This window comes from Trichosurus vulpecula, chromosome 1 (genome assembly GCF_011100635.1).
Source record: "Trichosurus vulpecula isolate mTriVul1 chromosome 1, mTriVul1.pri, whole genome shotgun sequence".
NCBI classification, from domain to species: domain Eukaryota; kingdom Metazoa; phylum Chordata; class Mammalia; order Diprotodontia; family Phalangeridae; genus Trichosurus; species Trichosurus vulpecula.
In genome coordinates, this window is record NC_050573.1 from 337,391,049 (window position 1) to 337,404,398 (window position 13,350).

At 38.6% G+C, this 13,350-nt stretch overlaps 1 protein-coding gene across 1 annotated transcript in view; it reads left to right on the forward strand.

Annotated features, from left to right (window-relative positions):
* Positions 1 to 13,350, forward strand: part of ANKH (ANKH inorganic pyrophosphate transport regulator) — a 161,779-nt gene that overhangs the window by 104,349 nt on the left and 44,080 nt on the right. The window contains exons 6-8 of the mRNA XM_036750670.1: positions 1,433 to 1,603; positions 3,968 to 4,102; positions 7,473 to 7,565. Coding sequence (XP_036606565.1) covers positions 1,433 to 1,603; positions 3,968 to 4,102; positions 7,473 to 7,565 — 399 coding nt within the window. The remainder of the gene's footprint in view (positions 1 to 1,432; positions 1,604 to 3,967; positions 4,103 to 7,472; positions 7,566 to 13,350) is intronic.

The window sequence follows — 13,350 nt, forward strand, 5'->3', positions numbered from 1 at the left end:
ATGGCAAAATGGAGCATTGCTCAGTGTACATAATAGAGTTCTCTTCTGCCGTTGTACACAGTCAGTGTCTGTCCTCCAGGGAGCCTTTTTCTGTCACCACTAAGCCCTAGCAGTGCCTTTGTCCCTCCTTCCTCTAGGGCATCTGTGGCAAGTTTGATCCCATTCATTAGGTCTCAGAAAGGCAGTCCTGGTGCCAAAGTCTTTCCAGACTACAAATAAATCACTTTTTGACCAGTAGTATTTATTACCATTGTTTCTCTGAGAAGCACTTAGATCAGATGCATTTTCTATGTCTCCATTTGATTTCTTGGTTTTTCTCCAAAGTTCCTTCATGTCTACAAATGTCCCGGCATCACAAACCATACCCTTTTTCAAAGTTCCTTTTTATCTTTTAGTTGCAATATGTTTATGGTAACTGGGATTAACGTGCATTTTTTTCTTTATGGTCAGCATCACCAAGTTGTCTAGTACCTCTATTTTATGGACCCTTTTTAAAAATGAGCATTTTTCAAGTTGAGGCTGCCCTTTCTTGGTTACTATTGCTATTGTCACACTTTTGGGATCCCATGGCCTGGTACATTTATTGAGAGCAAATTATGTCCATGGCATTGCAAAGAGCTTTGCAAACCCTAAAATATATTTTAATGTTAGCTGTTATTAACATTATTTATGAACTAAAAAATATAGTTCAAATTACACTGTTTTGCTAGTCACCTCAACCAGTACTCTACCTTTCTAACATAAAAGATCTATTAATCTTGGCTTTATTTTCATGCGATATTTTTAGTAAGCTCCATCTGTTTGGCTCTTTTGTGTGAATAATAATATCTTATTTTTGTTGTTACTAATTATTATTATTATTCCTGTAGCCTCACTAATGGGAATTATTTAACTTTCTTTCTGGAAAGTTTCCCAGATTTGGCCTTCCCCTAGTATTATATATTTGTTCCAAATGGTCACTAGTCTTGGTGGGAGAGAGGATTTGGAGATGGAGAGAGGACACTGTATTTTTGACCAGCTAAAACTTCTGGTACAGCCTTACGCAGAGGCAATTTATAACATTTATCATGTTAACAAATAATAATTCTGTCCAGATTGACATTAATGAGAAAGATAATTGCATGCTCTGTGTAGACAGAAAAGTGATCCTTTGGTACATACCTAGAACTTTAACTCTCATTCTGAAGTCATATCTTGAGATAATTTCAACACTGTATCCAGCACAAAGACTCATAGACTCTTGCCTTATACCCTTCTTGTCTAACCCTAGATTACAGAGGGTTCTTGTCTTGGAAAACATTCTAAACCAAGACTAACTAGTTCAGTTCTGTTTGTATCAAAGTTAAGGTTTTCTCTATCTATTTTGAGATCAAGCAAAAACTGTTTATTTTAATTTTTTTCTTTGACTTACTGTTTTTTCTTAATTTCTCAGGTTGTTTTTGTAGCCATTTTGCTTCATAGTCACCTGGAATGCAGAGAGCCGCTTCTCATTCCAATCCTTTCTTTGTACATGGGAGCACTTGTCCGCTGTACTACCCTCTGCCTGGGTTACTACAAGAACATTCACGACATAATCCCAGATAGCAGTGGACCTGAACTAGGGGTACGTTTTGATGAGCATGTGCTGATTGCCTCCTATTTCACCAATATCTCTGTACTCATGTTGCAGCAAAATAATAGTTGCTTTAATTCTACCCCTATAGAAATGAAGAATCCAGATAGCAAGCTTATGCCTTAATCACTATAAAAAGAACATTCAGTATTATTACTATTAGCTCATGTTTACATAGTACCTTGCAGTTTGTTCTTTGCTTTTACCAGTGATAAATGAGGAATAAATAATAAAGCTCTATGAAAATGTGAGACTGAGAGAAAACCAATAGAAGACTCCATTATCATCTTCAAGAAAAGTAGGGATAACTCCAAGAATTGAGCATAGTGCCAAGAATATAATGATTAATAAATGTTAGATGACTGACTGCTTGAACTCTCAGAGGCAAACTTAAGGAAGGACATAGGTAAGAGTCACAAAAGTTGCACAGCCACGGATAGGTTATGATCTACATCATTGGAGCAGATACCCATCTCGACGACCTCACATACAGAGCCACTTCAAGTATGGGAATATTTAAGACTAATAAAGCGCTCTCTTCAGAAGTCAGTCAAGAAGCATTTAATAAATTTCTACTGCTCTCAATATTATGACCCAGCTATTCACAACCTAAAGCCAAATGCTGAGTGATAATCACGTGGAAGAATACTTATCAGTTGGTACCCTGTTTATGCTTCTTTTTTAATGCTTAATTTTGTATTTAAAGAAGTAAAACATGCCATCCTTTAAGTTGTTAGTGCCTACATGTAAGGTAAGTGGTGTTTTTGTATTCACAAGTAGATTGAAGTGGCACACGTCTTGACTCTCTTAGCAGGAGCACATGCTGGGTCAGTGCTTCCAGTTGTAATTTGTTTAGTACATACTATGTGCCAAGCACTACACCATGTACTGTAGCAGTCACAGAAGAGGGAGTTACGGTCCCCACCCTCAAGAAGCCTAAAATTCCTGGATTAGTAGTTCAAGATTAACATGTATGAAACAAGTAAAAGAGCAGTATGGGCAATATTTGATGAAGGTTTAAATTGTATCAAGATATCAAGGAGATCTCAGGGTGAGTCATCAAGGATCTGACCTTTGACGGTTGGGTAGAATGTAATCAAATTGTAGAGTCTTATATATGCCAACAAATAATGGGTTTTCTCAATTGGAACATAGATAGAACGCCAGTTTCTGAGTTTGGTAATTCGTGCTGGACTCGTAGTATAATTTTAATACTATGAAAGAACTTATGTAATACTTTATAAGATATTACATCTACTGCGTCTATGCTATATCATACCACAAAGCATGGAAGGCCATAGTTATATAATTAATGATATTGACTATTTGGACATCAATAAAGAAATTATTGATAACATCACATCAGTTAACTCTTATCAAGATAGCCAAATTAAAATGACTTTCCAATGATCAATCCATTACTGTTACTCATCTAGAAACAGAAAAAATGATTGTTCTAAAAATGTTTGACATAGGGCAGTGTCTGACAGGGAGGGGTAGGAACCTGCAGCCACGAGGCCGCATGTGGCCCTCTAGGTTCTCAAGTGTGGCCCTTTGAATCCAAACTTCACTCTTTGTTCTGTAAAGTTTGGATTCAGTCAAAGGTTTGCACTTGAGGACCTAGAGGGCCACATGTGGCCTCGAGGTCACAGGTTCCCCACCCCCAGACAGTTATGTCACTTATTCACTGAGGGGAAGCAAGCAAGAAGCTACATAAAAATAGGCAGCATAGAAGGGTGAGGTACTACTTATTTTGAAACTCTTTAGCTATCTCGTACTTAATAACATTTTACTAAGTTATTTTGCCTTCAACCTGCCTTCTATTTGGTTCTGAATAATACCAGTTACCTCTTTTAGGTATCTGAGATTGGGAATCTGCATCTTATTTCCCCGTAGTTTCCTTAATCAGGTTAAGGTTTAGGTTCCTTGACAGGTACTCACTTAATATAAAATAAACCCCAAACACCCATTATAATGATGTCCCTCCTCCTATGGCACAGTTACTGGCCAGACAGTCCCATCATTAAACAGAGACCAATTTCAAACTTATTCTTCATTACAAGCTGGAAATGAGATCTTGGCCTTGGTAAAGAAACATATTTCCTGCATGGAAAACAGAATTTTGGATCCACTTAGTCTGATGTTTGTGCCTTGCCAACTGTATGAGTTAATTTCCCATAATGTTCTATGTTTCTTGGCTCACCTAAGGAGACCTCTGTTCCCTCCACAAATTTTAAGGGTTACTAATGAATTGATTGATGCTTAGAATCATAAGAAAAAAGGCTTTTAGTTGAACCTTTAGTTCTTTTCTACAGGTAGAGTTGAATAAGCTTCTGTTTTAACTTCTTGACACAGGGAGATGCTACAATAAGGAAGATGCTGAGCTTCTGGTGGCCTTTGGCTTTAATTCTGGCCACTCAGCGAATCAGCAGGCCCATCGTCAATCTTTTTGTCTCGCGTGACCTTGGGGGCAGTTCTGCCGCCACTGAGGTAGGCTCATCATTTCTCTCTAACAGTAGTTAAGGATTTACAAATGTATGTATGGTGGTCAACACATTCCCTAATTAGAAATTAGTGTGGAACCTTCCTGCTGGGAGACATCAGGGTATCACTTAAGACTTTTCAGAGGTGGGAGGGATCTTAGGAATAATCTCATCACACCCTTCCCTTTGTTTTAAAGATAAGGAAGCTGGGATCCAAAAAGATGGTGCTTTTTCCAGGTTCACCCAACTAGTTTGGGGAATTCACCGTGAGTTCATTACTCTTTTGCTGTGGCTGCTGAAGTCAGTAACATTTGCACAGAAAGGTAACGTTTCAAGAGAGGCTTGGATTAAAGCTGTTCCCTCCCATTTCACCACATTGTACCATCCCTTAAACATCACCCTGTCTCTCATGGACAGTGTCCTTTTTAGCAATATCGAGTCTCACCCAAACTGTTTACCTTATTATCTAACCCTACGCTGGAAAAAATATAATTCAAAAGAGAGAGAACAGAACCATTTTCTCCCAAGTGTGGTTTGATTAAAACAACATTACTTCATTTCTTCTCCAGCATTAAGTTCTGAAGAATTAATTCTGTCCTCTGTAACGACAGTTCTTTAAGGAAAGAAGTTGGCTGGCTGAATGTTTTAGAAACTCCTATTTCTGGACATGTTGCTTTTGAAAAGGAAGGGGCAGGACTGAGCACTGAAACGCCTTGTCAGCATGTATCCTGTCCCCTGTATCCTGCCAGTTTCCATGAACTGGGAAGCATCTCACTATTGGCATGGGAGGAAAACAACCTCACAAATCAAGAGCATATTAGCCTTTATGCCCCAGTTGGTTCCTGGATTTTATTTTTAAAACTATGGTTCTCATCTTGGGTGGTTTCTGTAACAGCAGCTTTCCCAAAAGCACATTTCAAGTTGCCCATAAAGAAAAATGTGACAGCCAGCCTTTGCCCATGAATTGGAATTCCATCATCTCTTGAAAAGAAAATCTGGAGCATAATTAAATATTAAAGCAATTTCTAAATTAGCCCAGAGGGAATCCAGGCCACATGAAGAGATGAAAAAGAATGTGATATAAAAAAGAAAGGTTTGTTTTTTGATTTTTTTGTTTTGTTTTTAACCATAGCAAGGAGACTGTTTTCAAGGCTAGTTGTTTTCAAAGGTCATAAAGTCAGTAATACTTTGTACATTCATACCAAAGTTATCTAATCAGTTATCAACTCAAAAGGACACTATAATTAGGCAAAAAATTGTGTCCTACAGCAAAAAGTCATGGAGTAATTTTTCCATAATTTAATTAAGACACAGTAACATTTCAATATCCAAGAATCCAGAAGTAATTAAAAAATACAAAATCCACATACTGAAGCTTATTTATTTTATTCATAGGCAAGTTCCACAGTCTCTCCTGTACTCTTACTTTAGATTCCATTCTTTTTGCCAATTTGATCATCTGGCTTCCTATCACATAAGCAAATGGGGGAAATCTACAAACAAGCAGCAAAAAGCAGCAAAAAATGACATCTGACAGCCTGGAAACAAAGGAGGACAAGAGAAACCCATGAAAAACAGACCCAGGAACTCTAAAAGCCTAACACTGTGGGCTATGAAAGTACAGGCATCCCTACGTAGTATAGGATCCCTTGTGAAGCATGAATCTATTAACTCCCGGGGCAATAATTGATGACCATGTTATAGTCTTGAGTCACCAAAAATAGCTGAATCTCATTCATTTAGAATATTTTTGAGCCTCCATGGTAGAGTGAAAAGAACACTGGATTTGGAATCAGATGTCTGAGTTTGAATCCCAACTCTGCCATTTGCTCTGTGCAATTTAAGTAAATGATTTCTTTAATATCTCTTTGTCTCTTTTCCCATATCTGTAAAAACAGGAATAATGGGATATCTCTTACCTATTTCATGAAGTTATTGTGAGAATAAAGTAAAAATAATGGGTAGAAAATACTTTGTAAGCCATGAAGTGACAAATGCCAACTATTACTACTACTACTACTACTACTGCTACTACTACTACTACTACAACAACAACACTATTATATGCTAAGTACTGTTTAACATTCAAGACAGAAAAGTATTAATGGACTTTAGAAAAACTTCCATTAAAAATGGTTAACTTTCTATTTTTAACTTTTAACAACATACAAGTGAGTTGCAATAAAATACTAATGTTGTCCTATTGATTTAATTATTTCTGCTGGCATGCAGTAATCAGTAAATCGCTTAGAATCAGCTTGAGCATGGGTCAGGTCGGGAGCTTTGTTGTTGTTCCTTAAGTTACTGACCTGAGGCAGTGTGGTGCAGTGGAAAGCACAGCAGATTCGGTGTCAGTATCTACATTCAAATATCAGTTTTCCTGCCATGTGACCTTGAGCAGTCATTTAGTTCCTCAGCTCTAAAATGAGGGGGAAGAACTGAATCTGTGATCCTAGAATGAAAAATAACCTCATTTCCATGGAGATGAGCCATGATTTTCTGGTGAAAAAGAAATTTAATTTTCTAATGCACTTTAGAAATGATCTACATCAAACAGGTTGTCTGTGACTGCAAAGCTATGGTCAAACATTAACTGTTTCCACCAACGTATTCGTTCTAGTCATTAAGATGACAGCAAGGTAAAGATTAGCCGGAGATCAAAAAGGAACTTGAAATTTAAGGTTTTTTTTTTTCCTGCCCCGGGGTTAAGTCAGGGCTTAGATTATATTCTACAGGGATAGACTGCCAAATTTCTTAAACAAATGAGATAGGATGTGGAAAAAGTCAATATTGTAAACTGCCTGTTGGACCCAATTCAGATAATGGATGAATGAGTTTCAAAAGCTGCTACTGCTGCCAAAGATCCCTTTTTAGAGGTGCTATAATTCCTTTTTTTATATATAATCCTCTTTCATAAAACAATCAAGAAAGCTAAAGTGTTCAAGGTGTTATTGCTTTTCCTTAGTACAGGATTCCTTTTAAAATTCTCATGATAGCAAAGATTTTGCAAAAATTCATGGTGCTCTTTGGCTTTGATGACAAGATACTCTAAGGTAATTTTAACAGGTGAAGGCAAAAGGAACTGGTTTTTATTTGTCTATTGGAACCTGATGTCCTGAAACCCAGGTTAGCTAGCACAGGGACTATGCCTAATCTTTAACTGCACTTTGTGCCTCTGAAAAACAGTCTAGGTATTTCTTTTCTGTGGGGAACAGAGTTTCTCCTTTTTACTGTTTGTGAAGAGTTAATCTCCCAGTGAGGTGTGATGTCTCAAAATTTCTAAACCTGAAACATTCATTTTGTAACATCTCAAAGGACAGCTTTTGAAGGCACCTTTGCTGATGCCCAGACTAAGTCTCCTGACTCTTCCTGTCTAGGCAGTGGCAATTCTGACAGCTACATACCCTGTGGGTCACATGCCATATGGCTGGCTGACTGAAATTCGAGCCGTCTATCCTGCTTTTGACAAGGTGAGTGTCTGTGGTGTAGAGTATCTCTCGAGTCTTCTCCATTAATGTCTCTCTCTCCCCCTTTCTCCATCCCTCCTTGCCTCTCTCTCCCCTTTGTTCTCCTGTCTTCTACTCTCTCCCCTTTACTCCCCACACAACCCTGATCCTTTCAGTTTCACCTTGAGTAGCAAAGTTATGACAGTATTTTGGTCATGTCACAGTTCTAATCTAGAGGCCCAGACTTGGTTGCTAGGTAATTGAGAAGGATTTTCTTCAGGAAACATAAAACATCCTAACAGTGCAGTTATCCCTGTGGCTCTCTATTAAATCACCTTAGGTTACTCCTGTGAGGAAACTAACCTAGATAATCAAAGTTCGCAGGGGGAGTTGGGGGCCTTAATGTTGGAATTCTGCTAGTGTACTATTGATTCCTGCATCGGTAACTATCTAGAGATCAACAGAGGTGCCATGAAGATTGAATGAGATGATATAGGCAAAGCACTTTGTAAATTTTAAAGCACTTTCTAAAAGTCAGCTATCCTTATTATTATCTAAACTAAATGCTTCCTTGACCCTGCATTGCACAGGGGAGGGTAGAAGCCAGGACTTAAATTCAGAAATAGAGCTTCAACATACATTTATTTAGTCCTTGGGCTGTTAGGACATGAATGTATCTCTGTGGAGCTGTGCTTTTAGTTTGCATAGCCATGACTTTTGGGGTCTTGACCTAGTAGATGTGTACCCAAGAAAATGTTTAGTGGCAATATCCACTTACCCAGAAATGGATGAGGCATATCCTACTTTTGGAGTCCTCTCATTATCAAGTTGGCTAGATTTTAGAAGAATCTTGTGTAGGTACAAATAATCTGTCCTGAATCAAACATGAAATGGGTACCCACAATGAACTGATTTGCAGCTATCACCGGTATTAGTGAGGAACAATGGAACCTTGGCTTTTGTGGAGCATTTTTTTGGTAAGAATTTAAAGCAGAGCTTTATGTCATTATCCATAACATTACCCTGCTCCTGTGAGATAAGAGGTCATAGTTAATGTGATTGCGTGTCACAGATTGTTCCAGTTGGCAGAGACCTCTCAAGCAGTCTGGTCTTACCAGTGCCAAAGAAAAAAATCACTGTCCAACATCTCCAGAAAGTCCTCATTCAGCCTTTGTGTAAAGAACTCAAGAGAGGTGGTGTTCATCACAGCTTCTTAAGGCAGTCCATTTCATTTCGGGATGGCCACAATCATTAAGAAGTTTTTCCCAGCATCAACTCTTAATCTGTCTCTTTGCAGCTTCCATATGTATGTGGCTCCTAGATTTGCCTTCTGGATCTAAGCATAACATATTGAATTCCTCTTTCCAATGGAAGCCATTCAGCTGCTTGAAGACAGCTATCATGGCCTCCTCAGAGCTTCCCTTCTTCAGGTTTAACATCCCCAATATCTTCAACTCATCTTTATATGCCATACTCTTTAGGCAAATTTTATAATCCTGGTTGCCTATTTCTGGGTGTTCTCCGACTTACCGATGATGTTCTTCCAAAAATGTAACACCCACAACTGAACCCAGAAATCCAGACCTGGTCTGCCCAGGGCAGAAGACAGCAGGACTGTCACCTTCCTGGTTCTAGATAGTAGGCCTCTTTAAAAATAACAAAAGGGTATTTGCTTTTGAGCTGTCCTGTCTTACTGCTGACTCTGTGATTTATGCCAGGAGCTAATTCCCAAGAAGTCATTTCTGAGAATAAAAGAAATATCAGAGGTGACCTAACTGATTCCAGAGCCACAGAATCTAACCATCCTTTCAGCCCTTTGTAGCTTGTGGACATAGAAAGTGAAATAAAACTAAAGAAGATGGGGCCAGAGCAGGAGCAGCCTGCAGCCCTGCCCCCTTGTGGTCTTCAAACATTTACATTTTAAAGGAATAGCAAGTTGTAGATAATAGATTTGCAGTTTCATGTACAGTCATCTTTTTTTTTCCTGTTCTACTATGTTATAGAAATGCTTGTTTTATTTCTTAAGTTCAGAATAAAATAAAAAAAAATTAAGCTCTTGGAATAGCATACAGGACTTAAAATGAGCATACTTCAGCCTGGGCTGTCTGAATTATCACAAGACAACTGAGTTGTCTTTCATACTGCCCCTATAAAATAAAGATAATGAGAAAGATCTCAGAAAGCTTCTAAAAAGGATAATGGGCTGAAGAGATCCTTCTTTAGAGAGATTTCTACACAAATCAAATTTTGATTACGTGTAACAATAGGAAGAAATAACAGAGGGTCAAAAATGGAGAAGAGCCTACACATTAAGATCAGAAAAACGTGGCCTAAAGTCCTACCCTTACACATACTGGCTCTGTGACCCTGAGCAAGTCACAGAAACTGTCTTAGACTCCCAAGATGTAGGGGGGGAAAGGTCTGTCTGCATAGTTAGGGAGAACCTCCTCATCAGGAGTTTCCTATGCCAGCTCCAAACTCATTCCCACTCGTAACAATAGTAATTCACTCAGAGAGCAATGAGAAAGTGATTTGAGTGAAAGAGAATCAAAGTTACAGCTTAAAAAGCAATTCTGGCTACTATAAACTGGCTCGGCTAAAATGCATCATCTGGCAAAATCTACAGTTTTATGGAATAATTATATGAGTGAACAAAATTGGATGATCTATCCCTGGCAAGAAGTAATTTCAGGACAGAAAATGTGTGTGCAGAATAGATTTGGAAAACCAAAAGGAGAAGTGGAGGAATTAGGCTGGGGTAGAGGAGTAGATGGGGTCTTATATTGTTAAGTAAATCCATCAGAATCCATCAGTTCTATCTTTCAGAGAGTATTAAATGACAACTTAACCTGCTGGGATAGAAGGTACTAAAATGTCAAAGCCTCCTAACTGTGAATGTTTCATTTAAAATGGTTTTTGGCCACTATGAAATAATAAAACTGAACAATACACACACTGTAGGGTTTTGATCAATGGATCCAAGAAAAACATTGTTTTATTCATGATATTGTGTCACTCACTTTTAAGCCCAGGGGATGAAAGCTTTGAAAAGTCCTTTTAACAAGCACACCTCCAGCCAAAAACTCTTGTTATTTAGAATCCTTCTAAAACCCCACCCATTGTTTCCAAATATTCCATTAAGCTGTAACCAGCTCCATATATGTGAACGTTGCTGCTCATTCACCATAATGGAGACTGCCTCTACTGTACTGGCAGCTCAAATTTTTGGCTTACTCACAGATTAGAGAGTAAGAGAGTTGTGCTCACAATTTCACCAAATCCAGCTAGGTGCACACCGAGAGGACTCTTGGCTAGTGTTGACTCTGTAGGGATTACATATGCTTGTCATTTTTCAATATAAAGCAGAATTCCTTTTTAAGTAGAGCAGACAATTTAAGGATAGAACAAGGACTGGAACTATGATTTCCTTAGCATAACAAGCTCCCACGTGAAGAAACTCAGGCCAGTGCAGTTTGCCCCTTGCCATTTTGTCTTGCCAATTAGACCTGCTGCTGGAGGGCAGATACTAGATTTTTTTTTTTACATTCTTTGTTATTCCAGCACTTAGCACAGTGCCTGGCACATAGTAAGCATATAATAAATGCTTGTTGACTAACTGGTTAACTTATAGTCTTAGAAATTTGCATAGGCTTCAGGGCCAGCTTTCTATATACTACATCATGTTGCCCTTCTGTTTCTGTCTCTGTCACCGTCTTTCTGTTACTTCTCTCTTTCTGCCTCTGTCTCCATCTCTCTGACTCTACCTTTCTCATTTTAAGAAGTAAAATATCCTTGACAATTGTGATAAAAGTAAAAAGAACTTTAAAAATCTCCGCATTGTATGCTTTGCCACATTCTACCCTCTCATTATGATTTTTATGATCATGAAATCAGAATGAATTTTCCTGACTTTGTTAGTGCTTTTCCTCACTAACAGTTCCATACAAGAACTGATCCCAAATTCAAAACTTCTAGTTGTTTTCTCGTCAGGCCTTATTGCCATAATCTTTCTCACACACCTGGCTACCTCTTTTAAGGCTTATAATATAGTGATCAGACCAGGTGACGCTCATCAGTACAGTGAGCACTTCAGCGCTCAGTGACTTAACTCCTTCAGAAACAGTAGTGCATCTGACCAGTAAGGTTCCCTTTTGTCTGAGAAGTATAGTATTATGTAGAATGAAGGTCTGGCATTCATCACATGTTATGACACATGCAACTAAAATGTGGAGGATTCCTGTTCATCCTAAATCAAAGCCTCCTTCTGAGGCAGTATATTTTACATGGGAACAAACCCTGGCCAGGCCATCCTTTGCCATAATACCAGCTCCTATTTGCTAAGATCAAGACTTCCATAATACTTTATGGCAGAGGTGTTAGCCCCAGAGATATCTCATTTCCGTAGTTAGCCACCTGAGTTATCACAAATACATATTTGATCTTGACTTAAGATGAAGATGGAAATATCCTACCCTTTAGACTATTCTCTGATACACTGTAGTAACTGTTCTTTAGAGGAGCAGATGTATCTCAGCTAAGAATCTAAAGCAGTTGCAATCATTTTCACATTCATGCTGTCGGGGCAGGTAATGGGAAGACAGAGGAGAGGAAATTATCTTAGCTTTTGATTTTCCTTTAATACCTAGCTTATATTCGAAATGGAACACCTAATAACCCTGATTGTGTATACTTCATTAGGCTGAATTAGTGGAGCCAGGTGTTCCAAAGGGTTTGTTTATATTAGCCATTTATGTGACTAATTGTATTCATGATGAGCCTGGGTAGATAGATAGGCAGACAAACATATTTACATATATATATATATATATATATATATATATATATATATATATATACACACACACACACACACACACATATGTATGTATGTATCTGTATATACACACACACACATATATTATATATATGTATATATATACATATATATTATATATGTGTGTGTGTGTATATATATATATATATATATATATATATATATATATATATACACACACAAACACACCCATATATTATACACACACACACACACACATATAAATTACTTTTGTGGCAGTTGGGCCTCCTAGTCACTCATTTAACAACTGCCAACCAACTGCCACCAATAGGCAAGTAAGCATCAAAGCTCCAAGAATAGCAGTGGCCCCCACAACCACAAACCTCCATCTAGCCTGGTCCTGAAGCCACCATCCAGGGGGACAGCCCCTATGGAGGGGCAGCCCGCCATCCCTACCAATACCAACTGCCACTGATAGGACAGGCAAGCCAAGCTAGCCAAAGAGATAGTGCAGGCCCTGGGACCAAGAGCCCTGTTCGTTCTCGTGTTTCTCTGTCTTTCTTTCTCTCTCTCTCTCTCTCTCTCTCTCTCTCTCTCCCTTTCCCCCTCTCCCTCTCTCCCCCCCCCTCCCTCTCCTTCCCTCTCCTTTCCCTTCCCTCTCCCTCTCCCTCTCTGTCTCCCAGACCTGTTTCTTTTCCTCCAGGAGGCATCCTTTATGGAGATGTGCCCTGACACAGGCCTCATGAAGGGCCACAACTAATGAATACTTGATTCTCCTTCCCACTGTCCCATTGGCACTGTCAAATGGCTCAATATCAGAAATAGATGGTTATCAATGGAAATAATGTTAAAGAATCAGCCCCTACCCTCTGAACCTGAGAATTATGGGACCTTTCCATTTGGCTTGCAGCTGAACCCTCCTTTATGTGTGGCTTTTCTCTATTAGAACATAAGCTCCTTGAGAACAGGAACTGTCTTACTTTTCTCTTTGTATCCCCAGTGCTTATTTAACAC